At 51.3% G+C, this 13,899-nt stretch overlaps 1 protein-coding gene across 1 annotated transcript; it reads right to left on the reverse strand.

Annotated features, from left to right (window-relative positions):
- Window positions 1-1,337: 1,337 nt before the first annotated feature.
- LOC118089699 (TBC1 domain family member 20) lies at window positions 1,338-12,328 on the reverse strand. Its single transcript, XM_035124468.2, has 8 exons — window positions 12,145-12,328; window positions 11,037-11,225; window positions 7,920-8,000; window positions 7,612-7,798; window positions 7,377-7,478; window positions 6,785-6,926; window positions 4,842-5,026; window positions 1,338-3,500 (listed from the first exon to the last, which is right to left on the reverse strand). The coding sequence occupies exons 1-8, from the start codon at window positions 12,326-12,328 to the stop codon at window positions 3,257-3,259; spliced, it is 1,314 nt and encodes a 437-aa protein (XP_034980359.2). The 3' UTR covers window positions 1,338-3,256.
- Window positions 12,329-13,899: the final 1,571 nt, after the last annotated feature.

The raw sequence follows: 13,899 nt of genomic DNA on the forward strand, positions 1-13,899 counted from the left end.
GACCATGGAAGGTGCCATCACTTGGGGGCGCAGACATCCCGACACGACACCACTTCCTTTCTCTCTGGCCATCTTGCTGCCTTCCTTCCCTCCCCTTTGGGCTCCGACAGACATTCTTTCTGGCACCCCTCATATGATTTTATCCCAACCATACCCCAAGGCTGGTAGAAAATTGCAGGCTGCATTGAAACTCGGGAAGCTGGAGAAAGAAGCCAACAACAGGTGACCACTAGCCCAGGCCAAGCCTTTGGAGAGGTTCTGTTCTTGTAATAGCACAATCATGGCTCAACCCGTTGGGATGTGGTGCTCTTACACGATCCAAAGCAGCTTGGGTAGCAATGTAAGAAAAGCTCCGCTTTTCTAGAACTTTGGTCTCAAGTTGTTAGAATCATAGAATTGGAAGAGACCACAAGGGTCATCCAGTCCAACCCCCTGCCGAGCAGGAAACACCATCAAAGCATTCTTGACATATGTCTGTCAAGCCTCTGCTTAAAGACCTCCAAAGAAGGAGACTCCACCACACTCCTTGGTAGCAAATTCCACTGCCGAACAGCTCTTACTGTCAGGAAGTTCTTCCTAATGTTTAGGTGGAATCTTCTTTCTTGTAGTTTGAATCCATTGCTCCGAGTCCGCTTCTCTGGAGCAGCAGAAAACAACCTTTCTCCCTCTTCTATATGACATCCTTTGATATATTTGAACATGGCTATAATATCACCCCTTAACCTTCTCTTCTCAGGCTAAACATACCCAGCTCCCTAAGCCGTTCCTCATAAGGCATCATTTCCAGGCTACAGCTCCCATTGTCCCTAGCCAGCAGGACCAGCGGTCAAGGATGCTTTGATGGTGTTTCCTGCTTGGCAGGGGGTTGGACTGGATGGCCCTTGTGGTCTCTTCCAACTCTGTGATTCTATGATTCTATGATGGGGGTTGTAGTGCATAAAACAGCTGAAGACCCAAGTTTGGGAAGCCCTGCCATAGCTGGATCCTGTTCTCACAGTGACTGGCAAGTTGTCTCTTCTGAGAAGACCACAGAAGAGGGAGCTGAGTGCAACGGCAACCCTCTCCGCAAGTAGGCAAATTCACAGAGAAGAGGGCAACTGATGGCCATTAGCCTCCATCGCTATGCTTCCGAATACCAGATGCCAGAAGCTACAGGAGGGGAGAGGGCTCTTGGGCTCAGATCCTGCTTGCAGGCTTCCCGCAGGCAACTGAGAAAGCTGGGCCCTGGACTAGATGGGCAAGGGGCCTGATCTGGCAGGACTCCTCTTATGCTCTTATGTTACAAGGAAGAGAGGGGCCCAGGGATTGTTCATCAGAAACACAGGCCAACAAAAAAAAAGTCAAAAGCATTTATTTTATAAAGCTTTCCTTTGCTTTCAGCAAAGTCTCATTGAACCCAACACAGTCTGTGTTTCCTTGTTCTCCCCTTCAAGGCAAGTCGTGTGACTGAGTAGGGGGGTCAGCGGGGGGACCGGGACTCCCACTTCGTGTGTGCCTTTCTAGTCCACAACTGTAAAGGGAGAAGCTGGACCTTCAACGGGGACAGGAGCGATCAGAGCAGCACTTCGACAGGGGGGAGGCAGTCCCATTTGGGGTCTGCTAGCAGAGGAAAGCAGGATACAAATATAAAATAAATAAATGCACACACACGGTTTTTACTCACATCGTCTGGTCCATTTGGCAAATGGGGGGGGGGGGGAGAGGCTGCCACCACCCAGATGACGAAAAGGCAAAGGACAAGACAAGGCATTCCCTATTCTGGGCACAAAATCTGACTAGAGTAGGAGCTGACTCTACTTCAGCCCTGGTGACAGAACAGAGCCGCCCTCTGCGCCCCAGGGCAGACAGCACACAGCTCTGGCTACTTCCCACTCCTCAGAATCTGCCGCCAGAGGCAGCTGCCTCACTCTGCCTCATGGAACGGCTGGCCCTGTATACAAGGAGCTGCGGCCAGATTTCTTGTGCGTGAAAGTCAAGGCAGGCGGCCGGGAGCCCAAGGCGGGAAATGAGAGGCCCCCCCCTGCACAGGAGCCCCCATTGGACTCTCTTGAAATCCAGGCATGGAACGAAGGTGCCTACAGAGCACTCCCCCTCCAACGGCAACCAAGAATTCAAAGCATATTCCAGGCAGATCTCTCCCTACTGTTCATTTGGGTTTAACGGCTGTGCCTGTGTTCCTCCACTTCCTAGTAAATAAACCATTTATAATGGGACTCTGCAAACTCTCTCCTAGTGGCGCCGCCTGTGTGAGCCCATCCAGCTCCACCCTGTGTCAGGTGAGTTGAAAACATGGATAGTCTCACTGCTTCAAATTGCCCTTGGGCTCTGCATTGGTCAGAGTAAATATCCCTTTAGGTTTGGGATTTTTGCCTTGAGCCTGTATACATATACGATCAGCATGTTGGTAGCAGCACCCAAGGTTTGAGGAACCCTCGCCTCAAGGCTCTCATGCTGTTCTCCGTCTGGGGAGAGAGGGGACCCCAGAAATGCCGAGGTGACAGTAGGGCTTTGCAGACTTAGCAGGCACTAGACCCCAAAGCAGAGGCAACTATTGCTTTCAGGCCACTTCAGATATGAACAGGAGGCTGCCTCGTTCCACGTTAGACGCTGGCCCATCTATAGCTCAGTGGGCTGGCAGTGGATCTCTGGAGTTTCAAACGGGGGATCTTTCCCAGGAACCCCACCCTTCCTGGAGAACGCCAGGGACTGAAACTCTAATCCTCAGCCATGCCTCTCTGCCCTGGGTCAGGTGCAATTTGACCTCTGCTATGCCACCTCAAGACGCCCATCCCTGAATGTGTTGCCTATGGCAATGCAGCTTTGGGGCAAGGAAGCCCGGAGCCTCCCTGTGACTGTTCAAGGAGAAGCCATTACTGGCTGCACAAAGGTGGAGACCCCAGCCCTCATGCAGGGAAGGGGAACGGCAGTGGTGAGCCCAGGGGTCGAGCCCTCGCCAGCTCCTTGGCACATGGGCAGCCTCCCCAGGCGCTGCAACACTCACGGCATCTCTGCGGGGAATCGGAGCTGTTAGCAAGTGCATGCAAGCTGGCCGGTGGTTTCCACTCGCCCCTGGCTTGCGTTTTGGCTGCCCCATGCCCTGCAGAGCATTCCAGGGAATCAGGAGTCTTTGGATCAGAATCATAGAGTTGGGTGGCCTTTGAGTTGATCCCTTTGCTCAGTGCAGGGACTCCAGAGCTAGGGCGCCCCCAAGAGGCGGCCCTCCAGTTCCACTGGGTGCAATGTCTTGCGCTCCAGGTCAGAAGAGCTGCAGGAGGAACTCGGGAGTCCACTCCAGGGCGGTCTGCGTGACGGCCAGTGCCGCGGCCCCCAGCGTGGCTGTGATGCCCCAGACCGCGGCCTTCACCAAAGGGCTGTGCTCGGCTGCCTCCTCCGCCGTGCTGGTGGTCAAGTTTCGCTGCTGCTGCTGCTGGCGCAGGATGGCATCTGGGCGTTGGCAGGAAGCAGCCTGCTGGAAGGCTGAGAAAGTGCCAATGCTGATGCTGGGAGGGGTGGAAAAGAGAGGGGAAGAAAACGGGTCAGTTAGGGAAACAGACAAACCTCCTGGCTGTGGGATGTAATCCACTGGGAGCAGTCAAGCACAACATTCCTTGTTTTGCTAGAGTGGACATGCAAGGGAATGTTTGGTCAACTTCCTGTTCCTCCTGGCCTGGAGCATCCTTCCTTTCAAGTGACTAGTGGGTGGGCGTGACCTTACCTGACCTAACAAAAGGTCCAGTCACACTGCCACCTCTTTCAATTTCCTGGACTGAACTGCTGGCTGCCAGCCAAGCAGTTCCCCTGGTTATCTCCCATACGGGGTAAACCTGTTTGTCTAGGCTTGTAACATGAAGCCTTGAGCCTGCCTTCAGGAATCACACTGTGCTCTGCCCGATTGCGAGTAAAGCTAACTTTTGTTACTTATGAAGAAGACTGTGGTGTCTTTATTCCTTTAGGAGGGATTTAAAGAGGGTCTCACAAGGAACACGTTAGGACACATTTCTTTTTGTCTTAAGAAACTCACACAAGTTTGCAACCAGTTTTCTGCTGCGTAAAAAGGGGAATAATGTATTGATGTATGGAAGTGAGAGCTGGAACATTAAGAAGGCTGATCGCTGATGCTTTTGAATTATGGTGCTGGAGGAGACTCTTGAGAGTCCAATGGACTGCAAGAAGATCAAACCTATCCATTCTGAAGGAAATCAGCCCTGAGTGCTCACTGGAAGGACAGATCCTGAAGCTGAGGCTCCAATACTTTGGCCACCTCATGAGAAGAGAAGAATCCTTGGAAAAGACCCTGATGTTGGGAAAGATTGAGGGCACAAGGAGAAGGGGACGACAAAGGACGAGATGGTTGGACAGTGTTTCTCGAAGCTACGAACATGAGTTTGACCAAACTGCAGGAGGCAGTGCAAGACAGGAGTGCCTGGCGTGCTCTGGTCCATGGGGTCACGAAGAGTCGGACACGACTAAACGACAACAAAAAGGGGAATGAAACTCTGCTAAGTAAAGGAACTTGCTAGTGCAAGTTAGGAAGGATATTAATAATACATATATCCTCTCCTGCCACCCTCAACATTCCCACACTGGCTCTTGTACTTTTCACCTCTGACTTCCATGGGATTCTCTGTGTGTTTTTTTTAAAAAAAACTTAGAAAGCTTTGGAGAAGACCAGCCCTCTCCCCTCTCCCTTAGTGGCTCTGTTGAGGGGACGATGGACGCTGCAAAGACCAGGACCTTCGACAAGCAGAACAGAGCCCACCCCACACCTCCTGGGAGAGGAACCCAGGATCACACTTCCTCCCCTCCCATCCCCTCCCCTCCCCTCCCCTGGCCTCTCTCACCTCTTCTGGAGCTGAAGCGCTGCCTGCTTGGCCAGCTCGGCGTGGGGGAGACGCTGGAAAAGCTGGTGGGCACGGACGATGAGGGTCTCGTAAGGCAGGTCCTGAGGGATCTGGGACAGGAGCTGGTGGATGCTGGGCATGTCACAGTCACAGGCCAGCACCTCCTCTTCGCGGAAGAGGACAACCTAGACGGGTGGGAGAGAAGGGAGAAAGAAAGAGGGGACTGGTGAGCCTAGGAAGAGCAGCTGCTGGGTCCGGCCAGTGGCCAGTGGCCAGTCTCGCCCAGCATCCCGTGCTCACAGTGGCCCACTAGAGGCCTGTGGAAAAGCCACAAAGAGGACATGAGCACCAGAGCAATTCTCCCCTCCTGGGATTTCCAGGAATGGGATTAATAATAATAATAATAATAATAATAATAATAATAATAATAATAATATACCCCGCCCATCTATTCCCCTGCCACTCTGGGCGGCTTCCAACCGAATATTAAAAACAGTACAGCATCAAACATTAAAAACTTCCCTAAACAGGGCCGTCTTCAGTTGTCTTCTAAAAGCAAAATAATTGCCTATTGCCTTGACATCTGCTGGGAGGGCGTTCCACAGGGGAGGCGCCACTACCGAGAAGGCCCTCTGCCTGGTTCCCTGTAACCTCACTCCTCGCATAGCCCTCTCTTCCTCCTCCATGAATTTGTCTCATCCTCTTTTAAAGCCATCTAGGTTTGTGGCCACCCCTGCCTCATGTGGGAGAGAGTTCCATAGTTTAACTATGTGCTGTGTGAATAAGCCTTTAAAAAAAAAATCTGTCCTGAATCTTTCAAGTCAAGTCAAGTCAATGTTTATTACGGCAAACAGCCAGCATATTAAACCAGAAATTCTGCATAATTCTCTACATAAACAATAAAAACAGCTGATATGGGGTTTTAACAGTCAATGTACTAATTGAATATACAATACTTAAAATACAGGTCCAGCGGAATAAAACACCATAAAAGAATAAGAGATTTAACTAAGAACTGTAGCAGCAATATCATCATCGGAGGGCAGGGCAAATTGTTGTAATATGATATTCAATAAAAGAGATTTACGTTTTTTAATAGCTACCGTAAGGTACAAAACTTGGCCACAGCGTAGGATACTGAGCTTAAAGAATCTTTCAGAAGGAATTTGTGTAACGTTTTTTGGGGAAATTCCAGATAATATTGCAAACATTCAGTTTCATGAGATGTCCGTGAGTTCTAGGGTAATAATAATAATAATAATAATAATAATATATTATTTATACCCCGCCCATCTGGCCAGGTTCCCCCAGCCACTCTGGATGGCTCCCAGCAAAATATTGAAATACAGAAATCCATCAGACATTAAAAGCTTCCCTAAACAGGGCTGCCTTGAGATGCCTTCTAAAGGTCTGGTAATTGTTATTCTCTTTGACCTCTGATGGGAGGGCATTCCACAGGGCGGGTGCCACTACCGAGAAGGCCCTCTGCCTGGTTCCCTGTAACTTGACTTCTTGTAGCGAGGGAACAGCCAGAAGGCCCTTGGCGCTGGACCTCAGTGTCCGGGCAGAACGATGGGGGAGGAGACACTCCTTCAGGTATACGCTCCTTCAGGAGAACAGGGGGAAAACTTTTAAAACTTTTATTTCTGTCCACTTTCCCCATGCCAGGCATGATTTTACAAACTTTGATCATGCTGCCTCTTAGCATCTGGAGGGCACTAGATTGGCAAAGGCTTTTTTACAAGATTAAACTCTCGGGATGCTAAATTGGAATGCTAAACTCCACTATTGGCCACAGCCACGAAGACACATCCACACCCAATAGCCATAAGAAAGCTCTGAAAGTGGGTGGGGGCACCAAAGATAACCCCCCCCCCAAAGAGGAAAGCTCCCTCTGCTGCGGCATAGCGGCCCCTGCCCATCGTGCCTCCAGTCTGACTTACCGCAGCGGCAAAGTAAACTGCCATGAGAGGGTGGGAGGCCAGGAAGAAATCATAGAGGCGAAGGATGTGCTGGAAGTTGGCAAGGACGTGGCCGTACCAGGTGATCAGCCAGCTCAGGGCGAAGATGGTCCCCACCTCGGCTCTGCAAGCAGAAGCAAAGAGAAGGAGTCACCACTAAGAAGTCCTTGGTCTCCATCGTTTTGGAACCTGCCCTCACACCCAAGAAAGAAGAGTTTGGATTTGCTATCCCGCTTTATCACTACCCGAAGGAGTCTCAAAGCGGCTAACATTCTCCTTTCCCCTCCTCCCCCACAACAGACACTCTGTGAGGTGAGTGGGGCTGAGAGACTTCAGAGAAGTGGGACTAGCCCAAAGTCACCCAGCAGCTGCATGTGGAGGAGCGGGGAAGCGAACCCGGTTCCCCAGATCATGAGTCTACCGCTCTTAACCACTACACCACACTGGCTCACCTATAGCTTTGCAAATGCCCCCATTTTATTTTTAACCTTTCACCCTTCCCTGCTTATATCTGATTGCACAAACACCCACCCACCATGGGACACGGGGGGGGGGAGAGAGAGAGAGAAGATACCTTTGCATGAAGTCATGGAGTCGAGGGCTCTCTTGCTGCAGAATAGGCATGAGGTAATTGAGGATGTGCTTGGTGCTGTCCATAGTGGGGTCCATAAAGTCCCTAGAAAGAACATAGATGCTGGGGAGGGCCACGTTCAATGCTGCCGCTTTCAACAAATGGTGCGTTTTCCTCCTCCTCCTCCTCCGTCCCCACTTCCCTGCACTGGTCCCTGTGCCCAGTCCAGGTGACATACCTGAGATGAAGCATGGACAGCCTCTCCAGCAGAGCAATGGCCATGCGCTCACCAGAGACTAGCAGGAGAGTCACAGCGATGTCGTGGTAGCCCTGGTAATAGTGCAGCTCAGGGTGGGTCTTCAGCACGTGGAGGATGACATCGGTCAGCTGCTCCTGGAGGGCCTGCCGCTGCTCCTCAGGCATGCCTGCGCAGGGATCAGGGGTGGGTGGCCGGTGGCAAACACAGTCCATTATCCCCCTCCTTGTTGCCATGGGCATCTACCCCAAAGCTGCCCCCCTTCCTCCCCTGCAAGAGACCCGTCTCACCTGGAGGAAAGCGGCGAACAGAACGGCGCACATCCAGGAGGACCTGGTGGCAATCTTTGTGGTTCCGGCGCACTTCCCGACCTGGGGGAGAAGTGAGGAAACAGGCTGTGGGTGGGGTGGCTCAGCCATGGGCGCCCCCTGCCAGGCAGCAGGCAGCATGCTTTCCAATACCTCTTCACACATTGCACCAACTTTCATCCCCTGCCCCCATTTTCAGCTGCGCCACATGCACACATGTGGAAAACGTCCCTGCACCAAGATGTCTCTAAGACTCCGCCCCATGATGGCAGGGGGCACACGGATAAGGGCCCCTGAGGGTGGCCACGGGGACCATGAATCCTCTTCCTACCTCAGCTACTGTCAGGGCTAGGGTATTAATAATAAATTTATTATTCTTATTATTGTAAGCAGAGTCGGGCAGAGAAGCAAAGTCTTTCTTCAATAAAACGGCATACAATTCAGCAGCCTTTCCTGACAGGATCTGACCCTATGGAGCAGTTGCGAAGCCTGGAGGTCTTCTACCCCCTCTCCGTCTCCTCCTCCTCCGCCTTACTACAGTAGGAAAGGCAGACCCGCTCCATTCTTCTGCAGCCCCCTCCCTCCCTCCTCTGCTTCAGTTTCTGAGTCTGAACTGCTCTCTGCAACCGGCTCTCCTGGCTCACAAAAGCCTGTTGCCCCTTCAACATCTAACCATTCCTCCCCCGACTTCCTCCCTCTGATCCCCCCCTTGGTGTCCCACCACCAATCCCCAGGCTCTGAGCCTTCCTCCTTTGAGGTTTCTCTTGGGGGTTCCCCGGCTGGTGCCTACTACCACTCCTGGTCATCCAGCCAGCCCCTGACAGCTACCAAGAGAAGACCAGGTTTGGATGGCACAGCAAAAAAGAACCATGCAAGGAGTTCCACAGCAGACGTTCCCATATGGATGGAGGCTAACCTCAGCTGTGCCTGCAAACTATGCCACGCTGGTTCTAGAAAAAAATGAAAGCCAAGCTATAGATGTGTGAACAGGGCTTATCCTTCATCCAATCCAGGGCGTGTCAGAACGCTGAATGACAAGATCTCCAGCACCTCTGATAACACTGCTTGGGTGCTCTGCAGAATTGGGAACAGGACCAACCAGTGCGACCAATGCAGTTTCAGTCCCACGAAGAGGCCTGAATCCCGACTGGAAGGGATCCAATATTCGATTGCTTAAGTAAAGAGATTCAAACAAATCTACCAACTAGCTTCCTGCAATATACTGTGGAATGTACTCTGCTAGCGTGAGTGAGGAAGGATGAAATCAATCCTACTACCCACAACATTCCCACACTGGGGATTCTGGGAGATGGCATCGTAAAAACGGGAACATGCTGGGCTACTTAGGCAAATGCAGCCCACAGACTGTGGCCTGCCAGGGGTTTGACCACTGCTGGGATTTTGCAGCCTTGGGCAATTCTAGAATTCTAGCCAGGTAGTACAAGAACACTTGGCTAGTTTAGATGTATTCAAGTCTCCAGGGCCAGATGAACTACATCCAAGAGAATTAAAAGAACTGGCAGAGGTGATTTCAGAACCTCTGGCAATAACCTCTGCAATAATCTCCAGCAGACTGGAGGAGGGCAAATGTTGTCCCTATTTTCAAAAAGGGGAAAAGAGAGGACCCAAACAATTACCGCCCAGTCAGCCTGACATCAATACCAGGAAAGATTCTAGAGCAGATCATTAAGCAAACAGTCTGTGAGCACCTAGAAAGGAACGCTGTGATCACTAAAAGTCAGCATGGGTTTCTGAAAAATAAGTCATGTCACACTAATCTGATCTCATTCTTTGACAGAATTACAAGCCTGGTAGATGAAGGGAACGCTGTGGATGTAGCCTATCTTGATTTCAGGAAGGCCTTTGACAAGGTGCCCCATGATATTCTTGTAAAGAAGCTGGTAAAATGCGGGCTAGACAATGCTACCATTCAGTGGATTTGTAACTGGCTTACTGACCGAACCCAAAGGGTGCTCATCAATGGCTCCTCCTCATCCTGGAGAGTAGTGACTAGTGGGGTGCCACAGGGTTCTGTCTTGGGCCCAGTCTTATTCAACATCTTCATCAATGACTTAGATGATGGGCTTGAGGGCATCCTGAGCAAATTTGCAGATGACACCAAATTGGGAGGGGTGGCTAATACCCCAGAGGACAGGATCACACTTCAAAATGACCTTAACAGATTAGACAACTGGGCCAAAGCAAACAAGATGAATTTTAACAAGGAGAAATGTAAGGTACTACACTTGGGCAAAAAAAATGAAAGGCACATATACAGGATGGGAGACACCTGGCTTGAGAGCAGTACATGTGAAAAGGATCTAGGAGTCTTGGTAGACCGCAAACTTAACATGAGTCAGCAGTGTGATGCAGCAGCTAAAAAAGCCAATGCAATTCTGGGCTGCATCAATAGGAGCATAGCATCTAGATCTAGGGAAGTAATAGTACCACTGTATTCTGCTCTGGTCAGACCTCACCTGGAGTACTGTGTCCAGTTCTGGGCACCACAGTTCAAGAAGGATACTGACAAGCTGGAACGTGTCCAGAAGAGGGCAACCAAAATGGTCAAAGGCCTGGAAACTATGCCTTATGAGGAACGGCTTAGGGAGCTGGGTATGTTTAGCCTGGAGAAGAGAAGGTTAAGGGGTGATATGATAGCCATGTTCAAATATATGAAAGGATGTCATATGGAGGAGGGAGAAAGATTGCTTTCTGCTGCTCCAGAGAAGCGGACACGGAGCAATGGATTCAAACTACAAGAAAGAAGATTCCACCTAAACATTAGGAAGAACTTCCTGACAGTAAGAGCTGTTCGGCAGTTGAATTTGCTACCAAGGAGTGTGGTGGAATCTCCTTCTTTGGAGGTCTTTAAGCAGAGGCTTGACAGGCATATGTCAAGAATGCTTTGATGGTGTTTCCTGCTTGGCAGGGGGTTGGACTGGATGGCCCTTGTGGTATCTTCCAACTCTATGATTCTATGATTCTAGAAAAAACCCAGGAGGTTTCTCAAGACCTAGACAGGCACCCAGGGACTGCTGGGGAGCTACACTCAGTCTGAGGAGACACACCTCTCCTCCTCTCCTGTCCTGGAAGCCATACCTGGCTTGGGCGGCAGACTATACACATTCACGCCCAGCAGTTTGGGCCACACCTTCCGGCGGATCTCGTCTGTGAGGAGCCCACCCTGGCTCAGCGCCGCCACCCGGAGGCCCTCGACATCGACGGGGTCTCTGGTCAGGGCCTGGTGGATCAGCAGTCGCTTCTGCTTCTTCTGCAACCCCGGCGGCTCTGTGGAAAGGAGGGGGAGGATAACGGGGGTCAGTGCCAAAGGCTGCAGGTAGGGCCTTGGCGCCCGCCCCCTGCCCAGGCTGGATGGATCCTCTTTGGAGGGCGGCCTGGCGCTGCCCAGGGCAAATGCCAGCAGGGAGGAGGAGCCTGTGCCAAGGACCATCAGGCAGAGCAATGGGACACGGGAGCCCAGCCTCCTCCTCTTGGCACAGGTAGGCCCTTCAAGGAAACAGGGGCAGAAGCAGCTCGGATTGCTGCCACATGATGTTATGTAGGGTTCCTTCATTGTTTAAAAACCCACGTGCCACCTGGTATTTGCCAAGGAGAAAGCCCCTTTCCAAAGCCAAAAAGAAGCCCTTGAAATGCCTCCTGTCCCAGGAACCTCTTTGAACCCTAGAATGTGGGACGGTTGGGTGAATATTTTTGTCTGGGTTGACTCAGCAGTTGCTAGGAGATGCTTGGGGAGAGCAGCACCGAGAGCCAGGGGGTGCCTGAGCTATTGTTGTCTCTTTTTTTGTGTTGAATAGATGCTATATGGTCATTTATGGACCTAGGAGGACCTAATAGGTATCTAAAGCCATTTGCCACTGTTGCTGCGTGTAGGTTTTATTTATTATTTATTTATTATCTTATATTTTGGAAATAGACATCCAGGTTTTTTCCCTTTTAATTTTTTTGGGGCCCCCAAGAGAGTGGGGCCCTAAGCTAGAGCTTGTTTAGCTTCTACGTAAATCCGGCACTGCCCTAGAGCCTCCCCCGGGGCTCCCTCCTCTGGGAGCTTGCAGCCGTCGGGGCTGGAGGAGGAAGCCGAGCTCCCTCCTCCCTGCAAGGCAGCCCATCCCGGGCAGCAGCCCGGACGGGGAGACCCAGCTGTGCCCGGGCTGCAGCGGCTCATCGGGTCTCCGTGCGCCCCTCTCACCTCCTCCTGCCGGGGCTCCTCCACCGCCGCCCCCAGGACTCCGCCGCCGCCGCCGCCGGCCACTCATCGTCCCGTCCGCCCGCAGCCCAGTGCCCAGCTGGCGGCAGGAATCCCCGCCTCCCGCCGCTCCCATTGGCGCAACGGCCGGCGCTCGGAGGCCCCATTGGACGCCTGCCCCGTCCATCGAGCTGGGGGGGCGGGGAGAGGCGCTTCGCCGCGCAAAGCCTCTCGGGACTGGTAGTTCTCTCCCGGTTGCGGGAGAAGGCGGCCGGGCGGGGGTCCCCCGGGATGGATCTGGAGCCCTTGGACCCTCCAAGGGCCCCTCTTTCCCAGCGACAGTCCCGGTTTCTGATTGCATCCCGGGATGTCCCGCTTTTCCTTAGGGCGTCCCTATTTGCACCGGAGGAATGTTGGAGGGGATGGCGAGCAGGCACGTCCAACAGGTAGATGGTGATCTACCGGTAGATCACTGGACGTCTGTGGCATAGCTGCCAAGTTTTCCCTTTTCTCGCGAGGAAGCCTACTCAGCACAAGGGAAAATCCCTTAAAAAAAGGGATAACTTGGCAGCTATGGTCTGTGGTAAATCACTGGTAAATCACTGGCTTCTATTTCACTGTATCTGAAGAAGTGTGCATGCATACGAAAGCTCATACCAAAATAAAAACTTACCGTAGTTGGTCTTTAAGGTGCTACTGAAGGAATTTTTTTATTTTACTTCGACCCAGACCAACACGGCTACCTACCTGGCTCCCCCCAAAGAGGCTCAACAACTCTGGCTTCCCTAAAAAAAAAAAGTTCAGCATTTTTGCCCTGCTTTTCTCTCCCCTCCCCCCCCCAAAAGCTCAGCAACTTTGACCTGAACCCTTAAAAACGAGGCTTTCCTCCTCCTTAAAAAAACGGGGGTTTCCTTCCTTAAAAAAGCTCAACAACTTTGACCTGAAAGGGGGTAGATCACTGCCAGTTTTTAACTCTGAGAGCAGATCGCAGTCTCTTGGGAGTTGGCCACCCCTGCTGTAGAGGGAGGGTTTTTTAAAAAATGTTTTATGATGTTTTTATATATGTTGGAAGCAGCCCGGACTGGCTGGGGCAACCCAATCAGATACGCGGGGTATAAAAAGTAAGATAATAATGATAACAACAACAACAATTATCGAAGGCCACATCTCCACTATTACAGTATTATAATTATTATTAATTTTACTTAGGGCATCCCTATTTTCATCTGAGAAATGTTGGAGGGTATGTTGCCTCAAGCCAGGCGGTGACCAGTGATCTACCTCAAACCATGACAGCTGATCCAGGTCGCCCCTACCAGTTCCAGGGACCCGCAGTATGGAAGAGGTGCACAAATCCTGCTTGCTGGTTTCCCACGGCAACTCTTCAGCCACTGTGAGGACAGGATGCTTTGGCCTGATCCAGCAGCCAGGCTCTTGCATTCTTCTGGAACCTCCAGGTGCAAAGGCAGTCTATCTAGATTCCTAGGTTCTTTTGGCCACTGTGAGAACTGGGTGCTGGACTAGGAGGGCCACTGGCCTGATCCAGGAGGGCTCTTGTCATGTTCTTATTTGCTAATTATATCAACTGAGGAGTCAAAACAGTATATAATAAGCCATTAATCCCCAAACATGATGTGACCTTTTAGACTGTTTGGAGGAAGGTTATTGTTTTTGTTTGTTATTATCATATGTATTTCTGTATTTTCATATTATAAACTGTCCTGTGATCTTCAGATATAGAAATTTAATAAATGAAAA

Source organism: Zootoca vivipara, chromosome 8, assembly GCF_963506605.1.
Source record: "Zootoca vivipara chromosome 8, rZooViv1.1, whole genome shotgun sequence".
Classification (NCBI taxonomy): Eukaryota; Metazoa; Chordata; class Lepidosauria; order Squamata; family Lacertidae; genus Zootoca; species Zootoca vivipara.